The following is a 26,620-nucleotide window of genomic DNA, read 5'->3' as shown; positions in this document are numbered from 1 at the left end:
CACACATGTAAAAAAAAGATTAATTTTAGCTTGAAATCGTGTTCTTGAAGAAAAAATATCAAATCCTTTACCTTTTTTCCCTTAACTTGTTTTTTCCATTTTAATCTGCTGGAATGGAAAACTAGCTGCTATTACAACACTGCTTTTGATGTTCACACTTGTAAAACTTAATTGCTCCAATTCAAGCTACAGAAAATGTGGCCAATTAACATTGTTACAAATGTCTGCAGCATTATATGCAACAGAGTTGTTTTGAAAAAATATTTCGTTTTGAAAACAGGTCCATTATACTTCAGTGAATACGTAATATATGCAAATATATTTTTCACCTAAGCTGTTTACGGTGTTGTCTTTTGATTCATGGCATGCATATTATTGCATGCGTGTTTGGCTCGTGTAGTCTGCTCCGAATATCTTACAGAAGCAATTCTGAGAAAAGCTATTGTACTATACTAAATAGTCACTATAACTACACCAACTTCTGAGATTATGCCTAAAAATTGCTCCATTTTTAAATAAAGCAAAAAAGTATGTAAATCATAAAGGACAAAAAGATTTCTCTCTTTCGTAACTTACTTTAACTTTGTCATTTTTATTTTAATAGCTGTGAAAGACAGAGAACTCCTGTAAAGCTGCCTGTCAAATTGTAGAGATGTAATTTAAAAGCAGCGTTTTATATGAAGCCAAATTCCTTGTAAAAATGTTTAACCATCAATACTGCTATGTACCATCTCAATGCTGATATAGATTCTTCCAAAGCAGTATCTTAATGTTGCTTCGACTTAAAAATTATGATATTTTCTGTCCTTCACTGCAGGTACTGTTCTTGAAAAGAAGAGAGAACATGGCTTATACAGTGAATGAACCTTAAACTCCTGCACCAAAAACTGAGAGTTTTTTCCATGAAGAATGGCAACACCATACGTTCCTGTTCCTATTCCTATTGGAAGTTCATCATCCAGCTTTACAAACAGAAACCAAAGAAGTTCTTCTTTTGGGAGCATCTCGACGAGTTCCAGCTCCTCAAAAGGACAGCTGGAGGACTCTGCAATTGGTAGTTTTAAAAAGATGAGTGTGCCTGACCAGAACGGTTCTACGTCATCTGTGTGTAGTAGTCCACTTGTTAGGACTAAATTTACAGGTATAGATGCATCCATAGAATACTGTACTCAGCCCGTAGAAGAAATAGAGCAGAATACAGATTCCAGGAGCTGGGAAGATCGACCGTCCACTCCTACTATACTGGGTTATGAGGTGATGGAGGAAAGGGCAAAATTCACTGTAAGTTTTGGGGATAGTATAGTTCATCCTGTAATGACAAGGTAACAAATGAATGTACTTTCCATTCTCTTTCAGTAATTAATCTTGGGGTTCAGGGATGTTGGACTACTTTACAAATACTAATTTAGTTTCAGAGTACTGCAATCTGACAGGAAAATATCAGTCCCATTATACAGGTGGGAAAATTGAGACTTTGAAGCAGTCCTTCCTGTACTTGTGTGCTGGAATAGAAGGGATTCATTCTACTTCAGGTATCAGTTTCTGCTGGAAAAGTTAGGAATTCCTTGCAAAGTTACAATTCCTTGTGAAATTGAACTTCCAGAAGTTCTGCGTAGTTAAACATCTTAAAGAAAATGTAGTCTTTTATTTGAAATTAATGGTAAGATACCCTGATATTTGCCTTTTACAGTTATTAGTAACATCAACATTTGAATTAAAGTGCATACATGTAGTTTACAGCTTCTTGCATTGCTAGGTTTAGTTTCTAGTACGGGGAAATCTGTTCTGAAAACATCAGAGTGAGATGTCACATATGCAGAATCTTATGACGGAACACCAGCTTAATTGATTGTATTGATTTTTCTCAATGTACCATAGCTGGCAATTCAGATTTTACATGCTATAAATATATAAAGGCATTTGTGCATTTGTTTTTGTGGATGTGGCTGAAACGTTTATTTGAGATAATTCAGCAATGCTTGTGGGACTGATGAAAATTGTTTGTTACTAATTATTTATTAATTATGTTACTTCAGGAGAGTAACATTAATCACAAATAGGTAGGGAGGAGGTAATAGCAGACAAATTTTTTTCTCCGACTTTCTTTTAGATTAGAAAAATGTGGAAGCTGATGCCCATATGACAGTTCAAATGCTAGTAAAATCATCAAGTTCTTTCTGCAAAGAATTAAATAATGCTGCTTTTTAATTATTTGAGAATGATAGCTTGTCTTGTCATAAGTTTTTCAGTTTCTAACATCTTCATGCATGGTAGCATAAGAGAAGAGCCAACAAAGGTTCCTTTTAAATAATACCTTAAAAACTAAAACAATGGTTAGTATTGTTATATTGACAAGGGTTAGTCTGAAAATATGCAAAGTGTATTCCAGCGTGCATGTTAGATGTTCTTCAACTCTATTTAAAATAAGGAGTCAAAGTTTTCATTTTATGAAATTTTCATTTTAAGTCCAGGTTGCAGTGCATTTTTCATCTTTAAAATGCTTGGTTGCATTTTTGCTCTTTCTGAATTCACTACTTCTGTTGCTGTGTTTGTTTCTGAAAGCACGTAATTAACTGTTTGTTTTCAGTTGCGTGTTGAAGATAAGCTTGCTATTGTGCATTAAAACCAGCATGTAATTAGTGATAGAAATTTTGTTTGCTTCAGCAATGCAAAATCAATGAGATGGAAGACAGTGGAAGAAGTTAAATTGAAATCATCTGTAAAAGAGAGGAAACTTTGTTGCTGAAGTATTTTTACTATTTGTTAGCATCTTGTAGTTCCCAAAAATATGAATCTGAATTACTTAAGCTGGGTGATGTACTAACTTCAGGAGTTAAATGTTAGTGCATGTTGGAGTACGTGGCTGCTGAAGTTTATGGGAGAAAAAACCTAGGCTGAAAAATGTCTCTGTAAGCAATTGGTCTCAATGCATTGGCAGTCCTGAAATATTCAAATAGCACTTTTTTTTTTTTTAAAACAACTAGAAATCATAATGAGATGCTGAATCAGCTAGAGATTGTTACTAAATATTGTCATATTTTCATTGACTATTTTGTATTTGTGGAATAAGGCGATTCAGGAATTACTTGAATTTGTTTAATTCATTTGTAGTTTTTTCCCAAAACCTGGTGTGAAGGAACTGACAGTTGGTTTTGTAATGATCTAATTTTTCTTGTTTATTAATTACAAGTCTTTATTATTAATTAATTTTTTGTAATTATTAATTACAAAAAAAAAAAACCAACTTTTTGCAACTTTGGCAAGAAAACCAAAGATTTTTGTTTCAGGTTGACTTTTTTTTTTTTTTGGACCAGTAATCACAAGCTCATTGCTGCTCTTATGACCATAATTTGTGAAGATTTTTTTTAAGTTGTCTAATATTTACTTGGAAACCATTCAAAGTGAGGGTCAGACTAGCTGGATTTTTTTCACGTGTGCATTTGTAAGCAAAGTCTTTGCAGAACTTTTAGTGGAATAAAAAAATAGAATAGAATACTGATCAGCAAGCGAATCAGTAAATCAGCAAGCATATTCCAAAGCTTCTTGTTCTACGTTTTACTATGTGCTAGCAAAGAGTCTTCACAATTTTCATAAAATAAAACTGTTTATCCTTTTGGTATGACAAAAAAGCTAAAACATTTGGACAAACTTTTATACAGAAGATGCAAGACAAGAATTACATCTTAATGCTGGCTTCACAGGCATGCTTGCAGCATGCATTTTAAAAGCTAATAGCTTTTTGTTAATGATGAAATATTGTTTCTGTCACAGTCCACGACTTCCACAGATGACACTGCTTGAAAGTGGAATTCTGTGTTTAAAAAGTAGATAAGAGAAGTACTTGCTGAAAAATTGCATTTAGTTTTCACTGTAGTTATCTGTAGTTTGTGTAACGGTGTGCAACTTAATATATTATAGAATACAAAAATGCTAAAAACAGTCTCACACATGTACAGAAGTTGGCTAGCCCTGCGTTTATCACGTGTTGGGACGGCAACAAGAAAAATACATTTATCAGCTAAGGCAACCTGCTGTGAAAACATGAAATACTGGGAAAGATTTTACTATGTAACAGATTAGAGAATGTTTTAAATAGATTTAGTTAAATGCCTACAAGGGATTGTTTATCACTATGATTTCAAAAATATCTTTTTCTCCCTTGTATTTTATTTTTTTTAACTAGGGCACACCCAGACTGGGAAAGCTAACCTAGTACAATTGCAAAGCTTCTTTTTCCTTACATTGGAAAAAGTAAGGTTGTGACATGAGAACCCATCTTTCCTAGTCACTGCTTAATATTTTCTAATTGAAATTGTGTGTTGTTAGGTTCATTGTGTTCAGGCATTTGAGTATCAGTCCTTCTAAAAGGTAACTAATTTTTTTTTAATTATTATTACTGTTTTGTTTATCTATCTATTTATTTTTAAATGGGAGAAATGGTACTGCTGTGCTGTTGTCTTGCTAAATCTTGCTTCAAAGGATCCATTACTTCAGTATAATCGTTCTGATGCAGTTATCTAGGGAAGTGGTCATATTCTGCCTGGAAAGACAAAACCTAATGTCCAAGACAAATGGAACCAAAGCAGGATGTTATTTTTACCCTGCATCACTTTTCCTTGTGAATCAAGTCAGATGAGACAGTTTAAAACAACATAACACTCAGTAACTGATTATTACAGTCATCTTAAAAACAGATTGGCCTCAAGGATTGATGAGTAAAACTATAATTCACCAAAGGTTATAGTAGATCACTAAACATACTTCACTTACCTCTTTGATAACTGAGACTTGTGTTTTTCTGGGCAATAAATCTGGATGCAGTTTCACAAACCCTTTTTTACAGACAAGAAAATAGTTAAATATATTTAGGAATTATAGAAACTCCTTCCTTAAATACTGAAATTAATTATCAGTACAAACAGTATAAATTAAGTTTAAAAAAAAAAAAAAATATTTTTTTTTTTTTATCCATGAGTCTTGTTTCATTAAGAAATAAAGGATAATATCAGCCTTCCAGCCAATGCAGCCTGAAGTTCTGCACATTTGTTTGATATTCCTGTTCTTCCACACAGGTATACAAAATACTGGTAAAAAGAAGTCCAGAGGAAAATTGGGTGGTTTTCAGACGGTACACTGACTTCTCCAGGCTTAATGACAAGGTGAGAATTATACACTGGTAAATTTCTCAGCTAACTTGTCTCACTCTTCTTTCATGTTTCATTTTCTGTGTCTTACATTTTTGTCACTTTTTTTCTTTTCTTGCCTTTTTTACAGCATGTAAAACATACTGTATTAATGAAAAATGTATGATTCATCATTTTTTTCAAAAATACATGAAATAACTACAGCTAGTGTAAAGAAGGTATTTCTTAGTCTGAAGCTGTTAGTGTGCTTCATACTTTATATTTTTACCTCATCTATTTCATAAAGGAAATTAACTTTTTAATAGTTGTATCCCTTGCATGGAAATAGAACTAGAGGCCTGCATTCTTTTGCAGGAATGATCCAGTAATTATTCAGTCCTTTTCAGTGCAACAAACTCTGCTTTTTTCATGGTAAAAGTGAAGTTTTATGTGCATAAGTTCTTTGTACATTGGTTAGTCTTCAGTTGTTTTCAGTGTCTTTGAATTTAATTGTGAAATATTATATCAGATCTTTAAAGCTGAAGGCAGAGACGCCTGGTAAATAGGAGTTCTGGGTCAGCAACTTAATATTTTTAGAACATTTGAAAACAAAAAATGTTTGTCTAAAAAACACATTTTTGAACTGGTAAATAGTGTTTGGCTATCCCATTTACCGTTATTTCTATGGAAGCATAGAAGTAGAAAAACAGAATTGCACTTTTCTTTGTCGTGCTGTCCACTCCTAAGAGTAATCTTTTCTTGCAAGTTTAACACATTTTCTTCTATTATGTTCTTTCATGTTCAAACTTGTAACTTTTTAACACTCTATTTTTTTACCCATAGTAAGGGATTTTTGGTATACCTTTTCTTCTCCTTGGATCAACATGCTTAATCAACTGAGAACTTAATTCTGCTGAAGTTTTTGAATATGGACTTGAACTTAGATTTCTCTGGGTTCTTGGTTTGACCTATTCACATATCTTTTAGGCTACCTTTAAAACACCAGTGCAGTCTAAAGCTACCACAAATTGTTGAATATGAATTAGTTTAGACATTTCTTTCTGATGAAATTTCTGTGTTTTGATTCAGTCTATCCTGAATTAAGGAATGCCTTGGTATTGGCAAAAGCCTGGCTTCTTTTGAGGTGATGATGTTCTGGGGATTTCAACTCAAATTTCAGAACTCAAGTCATACAACAGTTTGTATTTTGGTCAGTTATGTGAGATATAGGCCAAGAACTGGCTTACATGCATTGATTTTTAGTGTGGTTATCAGTAGTTTGAAAAGTTAAAATGCCACAGGTATTCATTAATTAGATAAAGAGTAGATAATTAGATTTTACTAGTGAAGTCCTTAGTCTTTGCAGTCAAATCTTTGACAAAAATGTTTGGCTTTTAACACGATTTATAGGTATTAGGATTTCTGTTTAAAAGGAGGAACTTTATTTTTCCCTTGTGTCACTGACTGAAGCTTCTTCATCTTTCAGTATACTTCTGAACTTTTATTTTATTACTATTCTGTAATTCTATAGAAGCTTCAGAATTATGGTACGTTTCAGTCCCTGGAGCTGGCATTTCTGTATTATAAAAAGCATGATCTCTTACGAACTGAAGAGTAAATGGTTATATGCATGCATCAGTGGTTCAAAAGGCATGGTGCAACACCTGCAATTCCTTGTTTTCTAATGACAAATATAGACTTCAAGTTGCATGCATGTATACTTTCAGGATTTTCTGTACCCCATCTCCATGAAATCCAATATAAACAAGAGAAATATACTATCTTATGAATCCTTTTCCTCGACATCCTTCTTGAGATTGGTGGCAAATTATTCATTCTCTAAAATGGTATTAGAAACTTGGCACTAAATGCCAACTAAATTGAATAATCGATCACTATGTGAATCAGTTTGAAGTATTAACAGAGAGGGAATGGCTTTTCAGGAAGACCAAGTAAAGACAAAAGAGCAGTATGTTTTGTATGTGTCAGGTATATACTTATTTGCAAGTCCAAACTGAACTGAGTTGGACTTTCGCAATGGCTAAAAATGGAGAACATGTGAGAATAGGGACAGTGTCACAACAGGGACATAAGTAGATAAAATCGGGACCAGCTGAATGAATGCAGCACAGCTAACTAATAGAAGCAGCTAGTGAACTTAGTAATAGCATTCTTTATTTGCCATGATCTTTCAAAGAAAATAAATAAGGCAAAATTGATAGCAGTAGGATCCCAGAAAGTGTTTTGTACTTCCACTAGTTTCTGAAATATTTTTAGTAAGGAACAGCTAATAAAATAGAAATGAATGGGAGTAAAAGAGCTCAAAACCATGAATTCTCCTCTTATGAACGAAACGAATAAGTGTAGCAGCAGGTTAAGACTTGAACAGAACAGATTTCTAGTGTGAGCAACAAGTTCTTTGAATGTCAAAGCTATTTACTTTCCAGGCAGTGAAAAGGCTATGAAAACTCCCTACCTACTGAAGGAAGACAAATAGAAGATGATGACAAAGTAATCCAATGTAAAGGAAAGATGAGATATTGCCAATATGGGTACACAAGAAGCCACATAGTGATCTCAAAGTCAAAAGTAATTTAAAAAAAAAAAAAGAGATCAGCACAAGGAGAGTGGTACAGACTTCTAAAGACTGAGGCAGAAGTGCTGAGATGCAAGATGGACTGTCGCAGGATGCTAAGAGCAATAGCTAAAGTTCTATAAATCATTACAGACAGAAGTAAGGGAAGGAGGCAGTAAAATAACAGGTCCATTACTTGAGAGCAAACTATGGGAAGCAAACAGAGAATGGTACAGCAAAGACCGAAATACTATCTTTTGCTGTAATATTAACAAAAAATGTAATAGTTGGATGTTGGAACATGACAGAATTTGAGAGGTTAAGAGCAAAGGCTAAAATAGAGACATTTGGCTAGATGCATAGGTTTTGCTTGTTAAGAACACCTAGTGGATTGGAGAAGTACGTGAAGAATACTCTTTGGTCTCCAAAAATGGTGGGAAATATAAAGTTTATTACTACACTGGTAGAGATCACAGAATCACAGAATCGTTTTGGATGGAAAGGACCTTTATGATCATTGAGTCCAACCATTAACCTAACATGACCAAGTCAACCACTAAACAATATCCCTAAGCACCACCTCTACTCATCTTTTAAATACCTCCAGGGATGGTGACTCAAGCACTTCCCTGGGCAGCCTGTTCCAATGCTTGATAACCCTTTCTGTGAAGAAATTTTTCCTGCTATCCAATCTAAACCTCCCCTGGCCCAACTTGAGGCTGTTTCCTCTCATCCTATCACTTGTTACCTGGGAGAAGAGTCTAACACCCTCCTCGCTACAACCTCCTTTCAGGTACTTGTAGACAGCAATAAGGTCTCCCCTGAGCCTCCTTTTCTTCAGGCTAAACAACCCCAGTTCCCTCAGCTGCTTCTCATGAGACTTGTTCTCCAGACTGATGTTGAACAAATAATGAAATGGCCAGTCTTGAGAACCAAGAGGTTAACCATTTCTCTTTGAGGCTGTGCCTCATGTGACATGTATAATCTATCACGTGACGTTGTAGGGAAGAGACGTCTAGAAAAGATGCTGGATCCAAGCAAGCAATCGCAGCCAGCATAACTTGTCTGACCCACAGTTTTTCCTGCTGTCTGAGTAGTGTTCAAGAAAGAATGCCTCAGGACTGTGCTGTTGAAAATTAGTCTGTTGACAGCAGCTAGCTTTCTCATACTCTATTCATCCACAAAAGGAGTAATCTGTGGGTAGGCATACTTATTTCCTTAGAAATAAATTACATTATCTATATAACCAGACGAGTGAAATTACCATTAAGTAGAAATCTGTGTGGTTGAAAAGCTTTCCCAGCAATGGTTATCTCTGGTCCTCTCTACAACTAACACAGGAACTCATTTTGTTCTTTTCTGGGTTCAGTTCTATTCGGTATTTTATTAACTTAAGAGGGGTTATGTAGCATAAAGGATACTTACATATATGGTATTAATGATAACTTGGGAAAAGATGAAGGAACTTTGGATGACCAAAGATAAACTTAAAAATATCAAGAAGAGTCTAATATCAAGATGAGATTCAGTAAGAGCAGAGGAAAACACATACTTAAATAATTAAACACAGAAATAAAGAGCAAGGTTTTGACAAGAAACCATTCTATGGATAAGAAACTAGTAGTTGTCATGGGCTATTTGAATGTACAATGCTTGTGATGTTAAAAAAGCACCCTTCTTGTGCTGTGAAATGGTACTTACATGACCAAGGGTGATCCACTAACATGGTTCTTCCTTTAAACTATGTAGAGAGATTCTAGCTGAAATACAATATCTGTTTTAACTGCTTAAAAACTTAATCTGCTGAAAGAGCTACCCATTAGCATTTTCCAAGAGTCCATAAAGAGTAGTTAAATAAATAAAGCTTATTGTCAGAAGGCTTAAATTTTGCTGTGCAAGGATCAAGACACCCACTGAAGAATTACCTTGCAGCTATGTAAACATTGAGTGTTAAAAGTGTTTTCAAGGCGGATTCTGGGATCCCTGTCACTGGAACATTCATACGCATATATTAGGTGTATGCAATACGTCCCTGACAGAAGTTGGCTTGATCCTGTCTTCAGAAAAAGATTAAGCAATTCTTGTGGCAGTTGGAGGAACATTAGATTTAGTAAAACCTGTTGCTTTTTCCTGTTGGTTGTAAATCCTCTTCAAGATTTTTCTGTGTTAAGCATCCCTTCTAAGAAAAGGCATCTAAAAATTGGTTTTTTATGAAAGCGTTAATTTTTTTTGCTCTTCATGCGTATTAGAAAAATAATTAATTGGCATCCTTGGAAAGGTCCATTGTTATATAATGTTATGCTTCCATTCATTTGCACATTTCATTTCTGAATTCAAAGACAAATTCTAGGTATTTCTACCCCATTACTATATAAGTAACTCAAAAATACAATTTGGCATGTTAGTATTAGGTTTTGAGCCACATCCATGCATATTGAAACTTCAATATTCTGCCTGTACAAGGAGCTGCTCTTTACTAGAAGTATCTCATGCATGTGTGGTAATTCATTCTGCTAGCCCCAAAAAAGATGAGTTGCAGAGTCGTAGGTCTGTAATGGGCTTTTATATATTTTATTTATGAGTACTTTAGAAGAAACACCACTGAAATGCTTACTCATCAGATACTTTTTACTTACATACAATTTTGTTACGTTTACTGACTCAAAGGCATTAAATAGCAGACCCAGAGACATTAAATAACAAAGTTTTTCATTCTGTTTTTACATGGTAAATTTGAGAGGTCATTTGATGGCTTAAGGCAGCACAACATGGGACAGAACTGTGTCCACAATTTATACTATAATTTGGATTGTACTTATGGTCAAGACTTACCTTGTACTTGAACTTAACAGAAGACATAAAGATCCTGTAATTCTGAGTAAAGTCAGTGCCTGTGTGAAATTCAGTATTTCATCGAGACTTTTTTCTTTGTTTTCTTCATTTGGCTTTTATTTCTATTTCAGCTAAAAGACATGTTTCCAGGCTTTCGGTTGGCCCTTCCACCAAAGCGCTGGTTCAAGGATAATTATAATCCTGACTTCTTGGAAGATCGACAGTTGGGACTACAAGCATTCCTCCAGAACCTAGTAGCTCACAAAGATATTGCCAACTGGTACGTGATTAAACTTTGCTTGTGGATTGGGATTTTTTTGTGTTAAAGTCCTCATATAGGCTTCTAGACTCTAGCAGTATATCTTTGAGCAACATAGTAAGGAATTTCATTAGCATTCATGTTGTGCATTTGGTCATTACATGAATTATTTGATGTCCTATTAAATGAATCCCATTTTAACCTAAGCAAAAAAGAGGAATTACAGCTTTTAGTTAGTGGTTAACCATGTATGGTTCAAAATACTGCAGTATTTAAAATGTTAGACTTATCCCATGTTTACTCCTAAAACATTACTTCTTTGTGCCGAATGCAGAATTTATATATCGTTAATTTATATTTAGATTAAATGTTAGGCTTTCATAATGGAAAGTACCTACTCTATTATGTCATTAGTTCTTAAAATGTGTATTAAACTAAAGGTTTTTCATTTACATTACATGATAGTAATAGAACTACCTTTATAAATTGCTTTACTAACTAAATGTAAACCACAAAACAAAAAAGGCTTAAGAAGAGTCTAAAACACATAATGTGTTTAAGCAACAAAATGCAGAAGTCTCTTTGAACAACATATTTTTTCATACAAAGTGTAAGGTTCATCCAGAGCTAGAAGATGAGTAGAGCATAACTCTGGCAAATTAAATGTAAAATCATTTTAGTATAGGCGAAAAGAGAATTTTAGTAAGCAGGTTGCTAGAGGCAGAGCAGTTAGTTTTACAAACCTTTTCCAACACAGGAAATAAAAACGTTACGAGGTTGCTGAACCAGAGATTCTTTGAGAAATTAGTCTGAGGAACTGTCTTCATCTGAAACTTAATTAAAAACAAAGAGTAAGAAATACTCTAGAGCAAACAGCATTCCCTCAAGAATTTAAAGGAACTAAAATGTAAAATTGCGGAGCTGTGGTGTGAGACCATATAATGCTCATATCTACTTTTCAGTAGAATGGCTATTATTACGTTTGGCACATTTTTATAAGGCATTTGACTGTTGAGTCTGGGAACTAGAGATTAGTAAGTAGGTCTGACTTTTGGTACTGCTTGTAACAACTCAAAAGTGGTAAGCAGGTAAATAAAAATAATACTTGGAAAAGCAATAGTATCTTTTGCAGAGGGAAATCTATCTTATACGCAATTATGAGGGAGCTTGTATAAAATGGTTGAAAGGCAAGGGAAAAAGGATTTATGGAAATTTAGGGGTATTACATATGGAATGCTGGATCACAGTTATGGACACTGATGTTCAGAATATCTGGAAATTAGTTGGAAAAGGAAATGAACAATGAGATCATGAAGTAGTGTAGAAGGATCTTGAGGCACCAAGTGACTAACATTAAATTTCATGTCATGAAGTGCAAAATGACAGTAAGTGCATACATACAGAATAATAAACTAAATTGTTTTTTAAAACCTGGAAAATAACTATTGGTATTGACACAGTTGTCTGAATCAGTTCAGTATTCAACAGTAGTCAAAAACTTGCATAAAAATTGTTGAAGAGGAACTTAAAAGGAAAAAAAAAGTTATTGCTGTGGGAATCTGAATTGCACTTCCATAGTCCAGTGCTAAAACACAGCATTCAATTTCAAAAGCGTGTCTGCTAGAAGTACAGAGAAGGCAAGCAAGAACAGATGAAGCTACAGACAAGCTTCCCTGCAAGAAGAGTTCTGTTCTCTTTAGTCTGTCGTCTTGGGAAAGGGCTGGCTAAACAGGGCATATGAAATCATCAAGGGGTTAGGGAAGGTGATGGATGATTCATAGTCATCTCTCCATGTCACACTGACTTGTGAAGTTTTGTTGTGAGATGTCAGAGACAGAAAGCTTGAAAAAGAAATTGGGATCAACCTGTGAGTTTCTCTGTCAGCTGCTATTAAACATGATTACATGGGTGAAATATGTGGCTGAGAAGTTTAAGAACTTCCTGATTATTAAATTACACAATAATAGGGGTGCCAAAGAAAAAAAAAAGGAATTATTCTCTAAATTTCATTTATGTTATGCTGCTGGAGACAGACTAGTGAGCTGTATGAACTTTTAGTCTGCTTGAATAGATCTGAAGGCTTTATGCTTCATGTTGTTGCAGCTAGTTTGGTATTTCAGCTGTCTTGTTTATATCTTGATGATGGTTCATATTGGACAAAATAGTGTTTGTCATAACTTCAGGCAAAAAACCCAAAACATAACTTTTAGACTGCGTCACTCATCAGATACAAAAGAGAATTTAAATGTTTGTGGAATCAGTTTGTATTTTGGTTACTGAACAAATAGTTAACTGAAATGTGGTTTTGAGGAAAACTCTGATCTTGGCTGTATAAGGCTCTGCATGACGATTAAGTTTTTTAATAAACTGTATATTCTATTGGTACGGCTTATGTTCTAGTGTTTGGATCTATGGAAGGTCTGGATTCCTCAGGAAGTGATTAAAACTAGGGAGATTTGATGTGGCTGATTTCTTTTTTTATGCACTTATCAGAGAATAAAAGTTACTATTAATGGAAACTAATATTTGCACCTTACATGAGCAATGGTGAGCATCTGACCCTGCTTCCTCCTTAAAAGCTCACCATTTACTCCTACAGTTTTGCAAATAAGTCAAACTGCTTGGGTCACACCAGAACCAAAGGAGCCTTTTCTCTTTGTAGAGAAGTCTCTTTCATTCCTCTTTATGCACTGTATTATCATCGAGGCATATTGATAGGAGACCTCATTTGGTGTACCTATTTTTTAATAAAACCAGATTCACAAAGTAGCTTAAAGATAAAACGTAGGATGGTGTGCAGGTGACTAAATTTAGAGTCTGTGTTGTGATTTCTTCTCATTTTTTGCCTTGTATTGAAGATTCAGTGAAAGATCAAATTAAAATTACCCACAGAATTTAATGTGTTCAAGAAAATTTCATATAACCCACAAAGTGGGAGAAAGAAGTTTAACCTGCTAAACAGAAGTGTCATCTGGCTTTATACAGATGACGCAGCTCTCATCTGCCTCCGCCCTGTATAAGAAGGCTGAAAGGGAGGAACTCAGCTGTTGAGCTTCCTAAGGGATCCCATGTACCGCACTGCCACTCGCTGCCCTTCTTAATGCTGGTGTACACTGGCATTGCTGCCTCTCTTGAGAAGGGTGTCAGCTAGCGTAGGAGCAAAGAAAGAAGCCACGTACAGCAATCTCTGTTACATGGTGTTGAAGATTTCTATGATACTTTTCAGGCAGAATTTTCTCCTATTTGTTAAATGAAAGGAAGAGGTGTAATACATCGAGGGGAGAGCGGGGTCAAAGCAGACTCTCAGAGTATAGCTAGGCTGCAAAGTTTATGCCATCAGGTGCATATTTTAGTTAAAGAAACAATGTTTTAAGTGACCTGTGGCTTTAAGTTTTTTGCCTTCCTTATGTAAAATAATGAATCTAAAGCTTTCAATTTCAAGACATTTTGAAAATGATAGAAAAAGACACAGTTTTCTGCCAGCAGCTGTAGGGAAAACAAAAAAAAAGTCTGACCTGATGTAAACAGATGCTATATGTAGATTGGATATATTTGCACATTTATTTTTCTGCACATGTCCTTTTTCACTCACAAGCATTACTGCGTGTTATGCCATTTTAATGTTACCCTTTAATAACAAAAAGTTACTAGCAAAATGTAGAAATTAAATACTTTTAAGATATGTTTGAACTGAGATACGTGAATAAGGATGAAGATACTGAAGAAAAGTGAGCAGAAGTGTTTCCACATGATGAATTCTGCATTAGGCATATGTGTGTTCATTCAGCATCTTTATGAAAAGAGCAATTCAACCATTAAAAAATGGACTTGAGCATCGTGTTGGAAAGGGTCACTTCAAACAGATTAAACTGTTTGGAGAACAAGGAAACAAACCCTGCTCTTCTCCTTGAAAATGTACTTTATATGCCTGAATAACTTTTCATTTGGTTTGAGGATATGTTTTCTAATAATTCAACTGATGACTTTTTACTATCTATAATTTTTGTGCTAATTGGAGTGATAGTCTTGGTTTAAGTAGCAGAAATTTTTTATTATTTATTTGAGTACGTGGGAGAAGCTGTATTAATAGTACAGGTTTAGACTATGGCTTGCACAGATCATGGATTGATGAGTGTAAACCAGTGGAGAGGGCTCGGAAGAGGAAGGTTTTATCACGTTTGTCACGTGAATGCAGTGGGGAAAGGAATGATTGTGATTGTAGGAGAATTTTTTTCAGGTTGATGTAAAGGCTGATAAGGTGAAAGTGCATACAAAGACAAGAATTCTCACCAACCATTGGCCAAAAAAAACCCCACCTGTATCTTCATACGTGCAATAAGCACTTTAAAAACAGGCTTACAAAAATCCAGCAACAAAATAAAGGTTCAATGTATTTTAGATAAATATTCTTCAGAGCCTTTCTAAAACCGAAAATGATGGCATAATCAATGATTAGTGTTTGCTGGAAAAAACTTCTTTTCCCATTTTGCTTGCTAAACCTGAAGCTGTTTGATTAGTTTAGTAGCTGAGTAAAAGAAATTTCCTTTCTTGTGTTTGTACCTTGCATCTGTCTCAAATGCAGAGAATGAGCATAAGGCAGAAAACTACTTCCTTTTGTCCTCACCTTCCCTCATGACTTAGGTAGGAGGAAGAGACGGGGAATTAGTTTGGATTCACATCTTGCATTTTTGTGCGTTCATTGCAGGGGGCGATGTTTTAAAGATTTGTAGTAGTGAGTGCAAACACAGAATTGCTAATCAGTTACTACTTGCTAATTAATTGTGAATACAGTATTCTGATTGAAAGTTCTGAATACGACAGAGCAGGGAAGGTGGGTGAAGGGACATGTTTGGAGATGTTGAAGAGTTCTGTGAAAAGTAGTCTAAACTTGGAAGACAGAATGAGCAAGACGCTCAAAATACTCTATAGTAAACCACAGGATTGCACATACTTCCTTCTTCTGGCCTTTGCAAATCAATGCATAGCGGGGGATGACAACTGTTAGAGTTTTACGCAATTTTAAGTTGAATGCATTAGTTCAAAATGTGTGTTTAGAGATGCTATGTAGTATATCCATGGCACATTAACCTTGTCACTTATTCTTTTATAACATCTTATTCTTTTATTTATATATATATATAAATTATATACTTTATATATAAAAATTATATACTGTGTATATGTCAATGGATTATGACATTAGCAAAATGGAGACAGATAAGTGTGTTTCAGTACCCATGCTTAGTTCCACTGCTATTTCCTGAAGGGATCTGAATATGGATTTTAGCAGCATACTTTTTCATTCGTCTTGTAATATTTATTTTTCGCCAGGAGAATTTTTCAGACCTCTTCAATACCAAAAGGATAAACTTGCTTGTCGGTTGTCATGTAGCAACAAATTCTCTGAAGATTTGAAAAATCATGTTCTAAACTGATTTACTCTGAAAACTCTTAACTGTACTTATGCAACTTCTTAAGTCACATTTTAAATACTGTCCCTGGTTAACACATACAACTGAGACTTAATAGTTTGTTAACATTATTTTGAATACTTAGGAGTAAATTTGAGGATAGATGTTTGTGTCCCTTAAAGAAATACTGCCCTTGTATCATCATATTTAAGTATTGTTGCTTTTTTGTGCATCAAGTAATTCACTCTTTTATTTGGTAAAGCCTTGCAGTGAGAGAATTTCTTTGTCTGGATGATCCTCCAGGTCCTTTTGACAGTCTAGAAGAGAGCAGGGTAAGTGCTATGTAGTATGATAAAAAAAAGAATGCAAAAGGTAGTATTTATTGTTAGGATATTGTGAAATCTGCTGCATGGTGTGGAATGAAACATTTTTATTTCTGTTTTTTCACAAAAATTTGCAGATAGATGTATTTCTAAAACTGACACAGTCTGATTATTGGTGCACACTGATAACCTTTGACTGCTGTACTTGATCTGTGTCCCAAGATAAAATCTCTTTTTTTTTGCCTTTTATGACCAGGGGATGAAATTTGTTTTTAAGGCAACTACTGAGTATAAAGAGAGTTTTTGTAGGTTTACATTCACATTGTCACAATGCGTACACCTTAGACTTCATATCTTGCAGTAAAATGTTCTTGCCGAAAGGATTAATTCTGACAACCAAAAATAGTGTTCTTGCAGATAACTGAGCAGTGTCAAGTAGGGTGTAAAACAGCAACCTTTCAATGTGCATATGAGCACATTGAACAAATAATACTGTATGCTGCAGCCTATTTTATTACAAGTATGTTTCACTGGCATGCAAAGCTATGCCAAGTCTGTATAGAACAGCTTGTCTTAGTTTTCTGGCTTTATAGAATAACAGTGTGTTTTAGAATTGCACATACGTTGTTAATGCTATAGAAATTATGAATGTTAAGTGATGCTCCTTCAACTAAATTTATATTTACCAGTGTGTTTTGCATGTAAGTGGGAGTGCCTTGGCTCTTGTTCCATTACTATGTACATCTTAAAGATTTGGTATGTTTTTTGTGTTATGAGCTCATATTTGATTTCTTTACGATCGCTTTTCATCATAGCTATTTAAGTTGATGAAAAGTAATAAAAATTACAGGAATTATTTGTTCAGATAATTAAGAAATTTAAGTGCCATCTTCATAGAAGTTTTGATCATGCATGCCGTGGTAAAGTCTCACGGTTATTCTTCCACCATAGGATTTTAGGTAAATTATTAAAATAGCTGTGCTGTTGTAATTTTGACTATTAACCATTTCTGTAAAGTTGTCAGACACAGCTGTTATAAAATTCTGGTCTCCAGGGGATACCCCACTTTATTACAGAATGGTTAAGGTTGGAAGGGGCCTCTTCACAGAATCACAGAATGTTAGGGATTGGAAGGGACCTCGAAAGATCATCTAGTCCAATCCCCCTGCCGGAGCAGGATTACCTAGATCATGTCACACAGGAACGCGTCCAGGCGGGTTTTGAATGTCTCCAGAGAAGGAGACTCCACAACCTCTCTGGGAAGCCTGTTCCAGTGTTCAGTCACCCTCACCGTAAAGAAGTTTTTCCTCATATTTATGTGGAACCTCCTGTGTTCCAGCTTGCACCCATTGCCCCTTGTCCTGTCAAGGGACGTCACTGAGAAGAGCCTGGCTCTATCCTCATGACACTTGCCCTTTCCATATTTATAAACATCAATGAGGTCACCCCTCAGTCTCCTCTTCTCCAAGCTAAAGAGACCCAGCTCCCTCAGCCTCTCCTCATAAGGGAGATGTTCCACCCCCTTAATCATCTTTGTGGCTCTGCGCTGGACTCTCTCTAGCAGTTCCCTGTCCTTCTTGAACTGAGGAGCCCAGAACTGGACACAATATTCCAGATGCGGCCTCACCAGGGCAGAGTAGAGGGGGAGGAGAACCTCTCTTGACCTGCTAACCACACCCCTTCTAATACACCCCAGGATGCCATTGGCCTTCTTGGCCACAAGGACACATTGCTGGCTCATTGTCATCCTGCTGTCCACTAGGACCCTCAGGTCCCTTTCCCCTACGCTGCTCTCCAACAGGTCTGTCCCCAACTCTTGAGATCATCTAGTCCAACCTTCCTGCTCAAGCAGGGTCAGCTACTGCAGATTGCCTAGGACCGTGTCCAGTCAGGTTTTGAATAATCTGCAGAGGAGACTTCACAACCTCTCTGTGCAACCTGCTCCAGTGTTTGATCACCATCACAGTAAAAGAAAGTGTTTTCATGTGTTCAGATTGAATTTTCTGAGTTTTAATTTGTGCTCATTGTCTCTTGTCCCATCAGTGGGCACCACTGAGAAGAGTCTGGCTCCCTCTTCTTCATTCCCTCCCATCAGGTATTTATACCCATTGATAAGATCACCCCGAGCCTTCTCTTCTCCAAACTGAAGAGTCCCAGCTCAGTCATCCTCTTCTCACATGAAAGATGCTCAAGTCCCTCAATTATCTTTGATTATGATCTTTGAATCATGAGCCCTGGGGTCCTGGTGGACAACAAGCTGGAGATCAGCCAGCTCCCTCAGCACTCATGGGTGCAACCTGTCAGGCCCCACGGACTTACATATGTCCAGTTTGTTTAAGTGCTCCCTGACCTGGTCCTCCTCCACTGAGGGTAAGTCTGTCTTGCCCTTCCTTGTCTTTCCCTCTGGTTGCAGAGGTCTAGGATTCCTGAAGGCCGGTCTTACCAGTCAAGACAGGCAAAGATAGCATGAAATACCTTAATCACACCTTTTCAGTGTGATTTGTTACAAGTTCCCCCACTCCATTCAGCAGTAAGTCCATGGTTTCCCTAGTCTTCATTTTGCTGATTATGTACTTGAAGAATCCTTTGTTGCCTTTCTCGTGCCTTGTCAGATTCGGCTCCAGGTTGGCCTTCACTTTCTTAACCCTGTCCCTGCAAGATGAGACAGCAGCCTTATATTCCTCCTGGGTCACCTCTCCATGCTTCCAGTGCTAGTAAACTTTATGTCTGAGTTCAGTTAGGAGTTCCTTGTTCATCCATGCAGGCCTCCTGCAACCTTTGCTTGATTTCCTGCTTGTTGAGATTGACCTTTATTGAGCTAGGACGTGGCGATCCTTGAGTATCAACTAGCTCTCCTGGGCTGTTCTTCCCTCCAGGGTGGTTTCCCATGGATTCTTTCGTCCAAGCAGATTTTTGAAGAGACTGAAGTCTGCTCACCCGAAATCCATAGCTGTGGTCCTGCTTTTTGCCCTGCTCCTGCCTATTAGGATCCTGAACTCCTACATATCAGAGAGCATCTCTATCCATCCCTCGCTTATTTTTAACAATCCCCAACTACAGGGCAAGTGTTATTGTTCACATACCTTTAAAAATTAACTCCAGGAATAAGTATCTCAAAAATCACTTCTGTTTCACCTTTCTGCTGTTACTGTTGTCATACAAAGCATTACCAAAAAAAAAAAAAAATCTTCTATTACTGTTTTCCTGATAATGGAAAATACCAATATCCTCTATTTGGTTTATATCCATTCTGTTATTCCAGTTCAATACGGACTTGCCAAAACATATTTACCTTTTTTGGGAGGGGTACAGGTACCTCCCGCATTAGAAGTCATTTAGGCCTTACAGAAGCTTAATCACAGCAATGCAGGCAAAATATTCACTAAAGCAATCTTTTCTTGTCATATCCTTGGTAATTCTTTCCACAGGTCCTTTCCCAGCCATCAGTGCTTCAAGATCCACTGAAGAAGGAAGCGAAACTCTCTTTCAGCTGGCCTAGTTCTGTTGCCCTTTCAGAATTTACAGGGAAAATTGGTCCCACCTGGGTATTGGAACTGTACCAGACCCCAGGTGTCCAGCTCTTCAAGGAGCGAGATATCTCATTACACACAATTCCCTGATAGGTCTTTCTCAGCTTTGGTTCACCTTTCTGCTATTACAGCGTCCTTCACTCAGTTGTGAAGAGTGACTTCCTTTCCTTGGGCAGCTGAACACAGATTGCAGCTAGAGATGAGTTTTTCCAAAAGGCTTTTTTCAGTTCTCGTATAGAACAATGAAACAGTTCACAAGGCATGTGGAATATTTTTAGTTATTATGTGAATAGAGAAATTTGCATGTGCATAAATCTAAATGTAGAAATAATATAACTTAATTATATTCTTAAGGAAATAATGGCCAGTTTTCAGCTAGGGCACCAGCAACGCTGAACAGGTTTACAAAATACACTAGAATACACTTAATTGGCTTGGATGAAACAGGATAACTGCTTAACTGGAATGATTGCTACAGCAATCACTAAAAATGCTGTGTGAAGAATGAATTGCATGCCAAGTGTTCTCGGCTCTAGTAGATATGAATAAAGCTGTAGCTTAACTGATGATTGGTCTTCAATGCCTGTCAACCAAGATAGATTTTTCTATCTGAGTCAATAAAATAAATTAAAACTTAGTGCAAAAAAAAAAATCAAAATGGTTGTTAGATTAAAAAACGCTGCATTTGTTTGAATTGTATAATTATAGGAAAACTTGACATTTTAAAGAAGTTGATAAGTCTGCTTCAATTAAAGCAAAGAATAGTATCTTCTTGATGTTTGTAGCCCATTTTAAAGCTTTAGGAAAACAGTGTCTTAACAGCATTGTTCGTAACTGAGCTCATATAAAATGTTTATGTTCAGTGGATTCTATGAATTAGTGGTTAGTTGCATGTAATGTTAAGCCAAGAAAGCCCCCTACGTGGGTTTCTTATTTAGTGAGAACTAGTAAATTATTAAATCAGAATTGCACATTACTGTTGGTAGGCTTGCTCTTTCCAGTAATAGATCAGCAGGCTCTGTGCCAGCACTTCTGTCGCTTCCTGCATTCAGTGGATATTGCATTATACGTTGGCTCTTCACATTAAGTTTTTGAGATAGCTCACTGTCAAATTCATCAGGGTGTACTGTGCGTACACGTCATGCTCAGCAGAGTAACACAACATACTTATCATGGGTGAGTAGTTAGTGTTCTTAGCATTTCATTAAACTTTTTCAGAATGTTTTTGTATTGGTCTTCTGACTCTCATGATTGTCATATTTGTAACAGCTATTTGGTACAGAACTGTGCAACTTTGTCTTTATCCTGGGTAAGGGAAGAACTTTATCCAAATATTCCTAGCATCTTGGGAATAATTAGATACTTCGAAATTGACTTCCGAGTCATGTGAAAGCAAAGCTGTTATGAGGAGGAAAGGGGAGTAGGGAGTTCAGCTGATGTTCCATATAGGCAAAAAGGTTCAAAATGAGGGACTGTGTGTCAAAGGAGAGAAACCTCTTCATGAAGTCTCTCGTGAGACAAACAAATGATGCAATAAAGTATTTGCATTACAGTTTAGCATAAAAAATTCATTGTTCAAAGCAAAGCAGCATTGTTTTATTAAGGACAGAACTTTAAAGAAAAAGTTCATATAGCTCTTCATGGTAAGCGATACAAAGGAAAGCAGGTACAATTCTGTTACAGGTTGATATTTCTAAAAGAAAAATCAGTGAAGGCAGTCCCACTGAAGTTAAATGAAGATGTTCTTAAAATTGTCTTTTAGGCTTTCTGTGAAACTCTGGAGGAAACAAATTACCGTCTACAAAAAGAACTGCTTGAAAAACAAAGGGAGGTTGAATCGCTGAAGAAATTGTTAAGTGAAAAGCAACTTCATATAGATGCTATTGAAAGAAGAATTAGGTATGTAGAAATTCTGTGGGTTTTAGGAGTTTCTTTCCATGAAGGCATTTTCTCTATATAGTCACAAGTACCAGCTTTAAATGTATTCTTGGAAACAATTTTCCCCACATAACCACACACAAAGCAGTATTTTCAGTAGGGTCTTTCTCATATGCTGGCTAACAAGATGTTGTTCAGTACAAATGACTGAGAAAGTGTTGTCCCATCTTTTTCCCTCTAAAGTAACTGGGATTATGTTTCCTAATCCTTTAAGTCCTGTAAAGATAAGGCAAAGATTCTCTTCTGCTTTTGAAATGTTGGATATGTGAAATGCCCTGCTAGAGATGAGAGTGGTGGAAAAATTGCTTTGAGTTATAAAATTCCACCTGTACTCAAAGCTTTGACGGAGCATAGTGATCAGACAACTACATGTCTGTGTTAATGTCTTTAACTTTGTTCTGAATTGCCTGGAATGATGCTGCAGATCATCCATTTAAATCTAAGGAAAAAAATAGTGGAGTTTTATTATAAAACTTTATGGTGTCTGTCTGCTAAATTTTGTAGCAGGCCCAGGGGAGTTGATGTTGGGCTATTCAGTGTCCTGCTAGACCTGCTGAGTCAGTTGTTGTGGGGTTTCCTTAGCAAACGAGTAAATTCCCATGGTCCCTTTAGAAGTTGTTTTAATACTGCTTGGGTGGCTGAATCTAGCATATCCAGGTTGACTAACAAATCACATCTTTGGATGTGATTTAAGTGAACTACATTTGGAAAAGGATTTAAACGGAATTGTTGTGGCCCACTGAAAATTCTGATCTGAATACCATATTCAGTTTGTCACTTATTCCTGAAGGCAATTAATTACATTTGAAAGATGCATTCCCTGTTTGATGAGAAAGTTCTGACTACTGCTGGCTTAAACAGTGAAATAACCAATAAAAATTAAATAACTCATATTTGACTAAAACATCATGATAGGAACTTGTGTGCGACTGAAAATAAAATAAGAAGGCATGAGTAGCAAAAAGGGATTTTATTTCATAGGGCTTTCCCTGAAGATAGTTGTTTTTTTTTTCTTCAAATACACAAACACCCTGCCAGTTTCCCAGACATTTAAAATTATTGAAAGTCAGCCAAGTAGTATCTGAAGTCTTAATGGAAAATAACTCCTGTGATTTTATTTGTAAAAGTTACCAAGTAAACTCATGATCTTGTTTAAGAAATTCAGCTTGTCTGATGGGAATTGAAGCCAAAAGAAACAGGTCTGTCTTTGGCCTTGTTGAAGTGGAATTCTGATCTGATGGCCCAACAAAAATTAAGCATCTTCTGCCTTTACGCTCTAAAGGCCAGGTACCTAAAATATATGTGAGGTAGGAGGGGACAGTTGGACAAGGCATGAGACTTGTAGGCCTTTACATATCATGCTGGATTTGGCCCAAACATAGGCCAATAATCATTTTAGAGAATACTGCTGAGGTATTACTTAAAATGTGTGCATTAAAATAAAACTATAGAAACAATAGTAGAGTAATTTAAAAAGAGTGTGAAATATAGTAGTATCATTTTCAACACAAAATTGTTCTCAAGCTTTTCTTTCCAATTCAAGTGGCAGCTTTCAACACTGCATTGATATGTTTTCCACATAGAGAAATACTTTGGAAACAAGGGGTTTTTTACAATTTTACGTGACCATTTGTAGCCAGGCTAGCCAGACTGCCAACTCATGTTGCTGTTAAGAAAAAATTACTACCTGTCTCTTTATCATTAATGGGAAAATATATTGCTCTGAAACTTAATATGTGACTCTGAAGTTACAATGAGAAACTTGGGAAACTGTCGAAGAAATCTTTTTATCATTCTGCCTGTCTTCCTTCTATGTTTTGGTTATAATCCTGCTGCTGTTTAGGCAAGATGTGTGTGGCTTAGATCATCTGCTTGTAATTTCTTACCTAAAGTCATAATCACTCCTCTGGGACTAGAATTTTTTAAAGCTACTAAATTGTGATGCAACCAGAGGATTGAATTTAGTTTAGGAATAAGCAGCTGGAGCAAATAAACTGTTCAAATAACTATCCAGTGCAGGCTCTGCATCTCTAGTAATAAAAGAAATGGGGCATGTAGAAATGAGATTGATAGGTTCCCAGAAACTGCAAAGTTTAAAATGAAACAAACAGCTCTTCAGTGATGAATGTTTGCTGTATGGATTGGTGGTACTCTGTTCTTATTTGTTGTAGGGATTTATCTTTAGGAAAAATGACTCGTCAAATGTCAGGAGAAGAAAGTGAGTGCAGTGGTGAGGTGGAGTCTTCTGCAGTAGAAGCAGACCAGGGTACCCTGGGTGAGGACAGCTGGTAAATACTATTATTTTACTTATAATATATTCTTGGGTTTTTTTAAAGTATGTTTTTAAATGGTTGGTCTCGCATAAATTCTGAACAGCTGAGGAATTCAGCGTTTTATTGCACCTTTCTGTAGCTATCCCGTGTTTCATAAAGGCCTTCAGGATAGATAATTTTGGATCTGGAATAAGTGGTAAGTTCAACGAGCTTTGTAAATGTTTTGCGGATTGCAGGCATAAAATGACTATGGAAAATCATATTAGTTTCCATTTGACAAAGCTTATTGATCTGTTGTTGCAGCTCAGATAAAGAGAACCATGAGGCATGCTGGAGTGGCTCTTTGGCTGAAAATTCTGTACCGGAAATTGAAGTCGCTGAAGTAGCGTATACCGCTGATGAAGAAGATTAGATCAGTAGCAGCTGCTGTTCCCTGGGAAGGGTTCACATTTGGGACATACCCTGTGCGTAGGGGCATAGAGTAGCTGCGAGGAATTTACGGCAGAGAGCAAGAATGCACATATTGAATGTTTACATAAATCCTTACAAATTATTAATGTAAGAAATACATACAGTGCTGCTTTGATTTCGGTTTTTATCTAGCCTTTATATATTTAATATATTAAAGTCTAATAAGGGCTAAAATCAGCAGAAGTTTAGATAGTGTACATACATAATTTGGCTGATTTTCCTAGCAGAGTGATGAAAACTTCACATTAAACCACCAAACACACCTAACTAGCATGTCATATGTTGCCACTGATGTGACACATTTGATGTGTTCATCTGTTTGGTATTTGTGTTTTCATGTTCTTATAGCCATAAACTAATGCTTGTTGAAGTAAAAATGGACTCATCTTACGTTTAATAAGAGTGTTGGATGTGTTGTTTTTAAATTGTAAGTTGAAGAATATTTCTCTGGAAATTTTAATGCAATGCAATAGGAAAACTTACAGTACCAAGAGAAAAGTACTTACGAAATGGGATTGTTGTTGGACATTTTAAAAAAAAAAAAAAATGGTCATTTTTGCTGAAGGAACTAATATGAGACCCCCAAAACACTGTGTATTTTCATCCCAAGATAGCATGCTGTAATACTTTTTGTTCGGTAATGCTGCTTTTAAAATCTGGGATACCTGTGCTATATACCCATGTAACAATAAAATCGGTGACTTTGCCTTTTACTTGGAACACTACCTCTTGCCATCTTGCTAATACATTCATGTTTGTTTAAAAATCGTCCAGATTATATGGAGATGATTGAGAGACTTGTAAAGAAGCCATATTTTTTCCTGCACAGTTCATAACTAGATTGACTCTAGTTGCGACATATTTTTGTTTCAATATATTGTACACCTGGGGATGTTGCTACATATGTTCTATAGCCTGTTTTTCAAAATGTATTAAGACAGGAGATGCACTTTATAATTAAGACTCCATTGTGCCAAGTTCAGTTGGCTAATTGGTTGAGAAAGGGGAGTTGCAGGGAGAGATTATGTAGTGCCTTTTTCTATTTTACTTGTTCATTACTGCAGAATTTTGTTACAGTGCTCTGGGTCAGCTTTGTGGAATCTTTGATACAGCTTGTTTCTGTTCTTCACTTATTTACTGAAAGTGCCTTGTTTTATTCTGCTTTTCCAATGAAGAATGCTGTTTTGTTTTAATCTTTTTTTCGCCCTGTACCACCCACATCGTTGTTTAATGTTGTCAATATGCAGTGTCTTTGTGCTGGAGTTTTCAAAGGGAGCTTTGTACTTCAGGCTGTGCATACAATGACCTTTATGCAAAACTGTATAAACCTTCCTGGTAAAATAAAACTATGGACAAAACACCTGTCTTCTATTCTCCATTGTAGAAAAAAATGTTCAATGCCTTGTCTAGTAGAAGGATAAAAATACTATTAGAAAGAGACATTTCTTACCTCAGTGACTTCCTACAGTTACTCAACTTCTGGTCTGAGTTCTGTTTGTCTTTGTACCAAAAATTGTCTGCATGAAAACGAATGAGAATGCTGTAATAAGACACCAGAAAACTTATGTACTTCTGTTGAAGATTAAAATAAAAAAGGAACTAATCTTTTTTTATATTCTACATGAATCCTCATAGATGTTGAGTGAATTCAATAAAGTTTTGACACCTTATTGAGAATTCATGTAATCTTTTTCAGATGTCACTTGCATATTTGAAAAGGTTGAACTGTGTATATTAAAATAATGTTAGCTTTACAACTGTAATTTTTTTAAAATCTTGAAAAAGTGGTTGCGTCATAGATGCTAGGAATTTCTAAAGTACTTCACGTATATCTTCAAACCTAGACACTAACGAAAGCATAACAGAAAAAAATTACGATTTAGTC

The 26,620-nt window shown here is 36.0% G+C and overlaps 1 protein-coding gene across 4 annotated transcripts in view; it reads left to right on the top strand.

Annotated features, from left to right (window-relative positions):
* SNX16 (sorting nexin 16) overlaps positions 1–26,093 on the top strand; it is a 30,247-nt gene extending 4,154 nt beyond the window's left edge. For all 4 annotated transcript variants that reach the window (XM_068396536.1, XM_068396535.1, XM_068396537.1 and 1 more), the window contains 7 exons: positions 818–1,281; positions 5,073–5,159; positions 10,662–10,810; positions 16,463–16,532; positions 21,816–21,952; positions 24,163–24,279; positions 24,568–26,093. In XM_068396536.1, coding sequence (XP_068252637.1) covers positions 910–1,281; positions 5,073–5,159; positions 10,662–10,810; positions 16,463–16,532; positions 21,816–21,952; positions 24,163–24,279; positions 24,568–24,676 — 1,041 coding nt within the window. In that variant the 5' untranslated portion in view covers positions 818–909 and the 3' untranslated portion in view covers positions 24,677–26,093. The remainder of the gene's footprint in view (positions 1–817; positions 1,282–5,072; positions 5,160–10,661; positions 10,811–16,462; positions 16,533–21,815; positions 21,953–24,162; positions 24,280–24,567) is intronic.
* The last annotated feature ends 527 nt before the right edge of the window (positions 26,094–26,620 follow it).

This window comes from Nyctibius grandis, chromosome 3 (genome assembly GCF_013368605.1).
Source record: "Nyctibius grandis isolate bNycGra1 chromosome 3, bNycGra1.pri, whole genome shotgun sequence".
Lineage (NCBI taxonomy): Eukaryota > Metazoa > Chordata > Aves > Nyctibiiformes > Nyctibiidae > Nyctibius > Nyctibius grandis.
The sequence above is the reverse complement of the archived record's forward strand: the minus strand, read 5'-3'. Positions and strand labels throughout refer to the sequence as shown.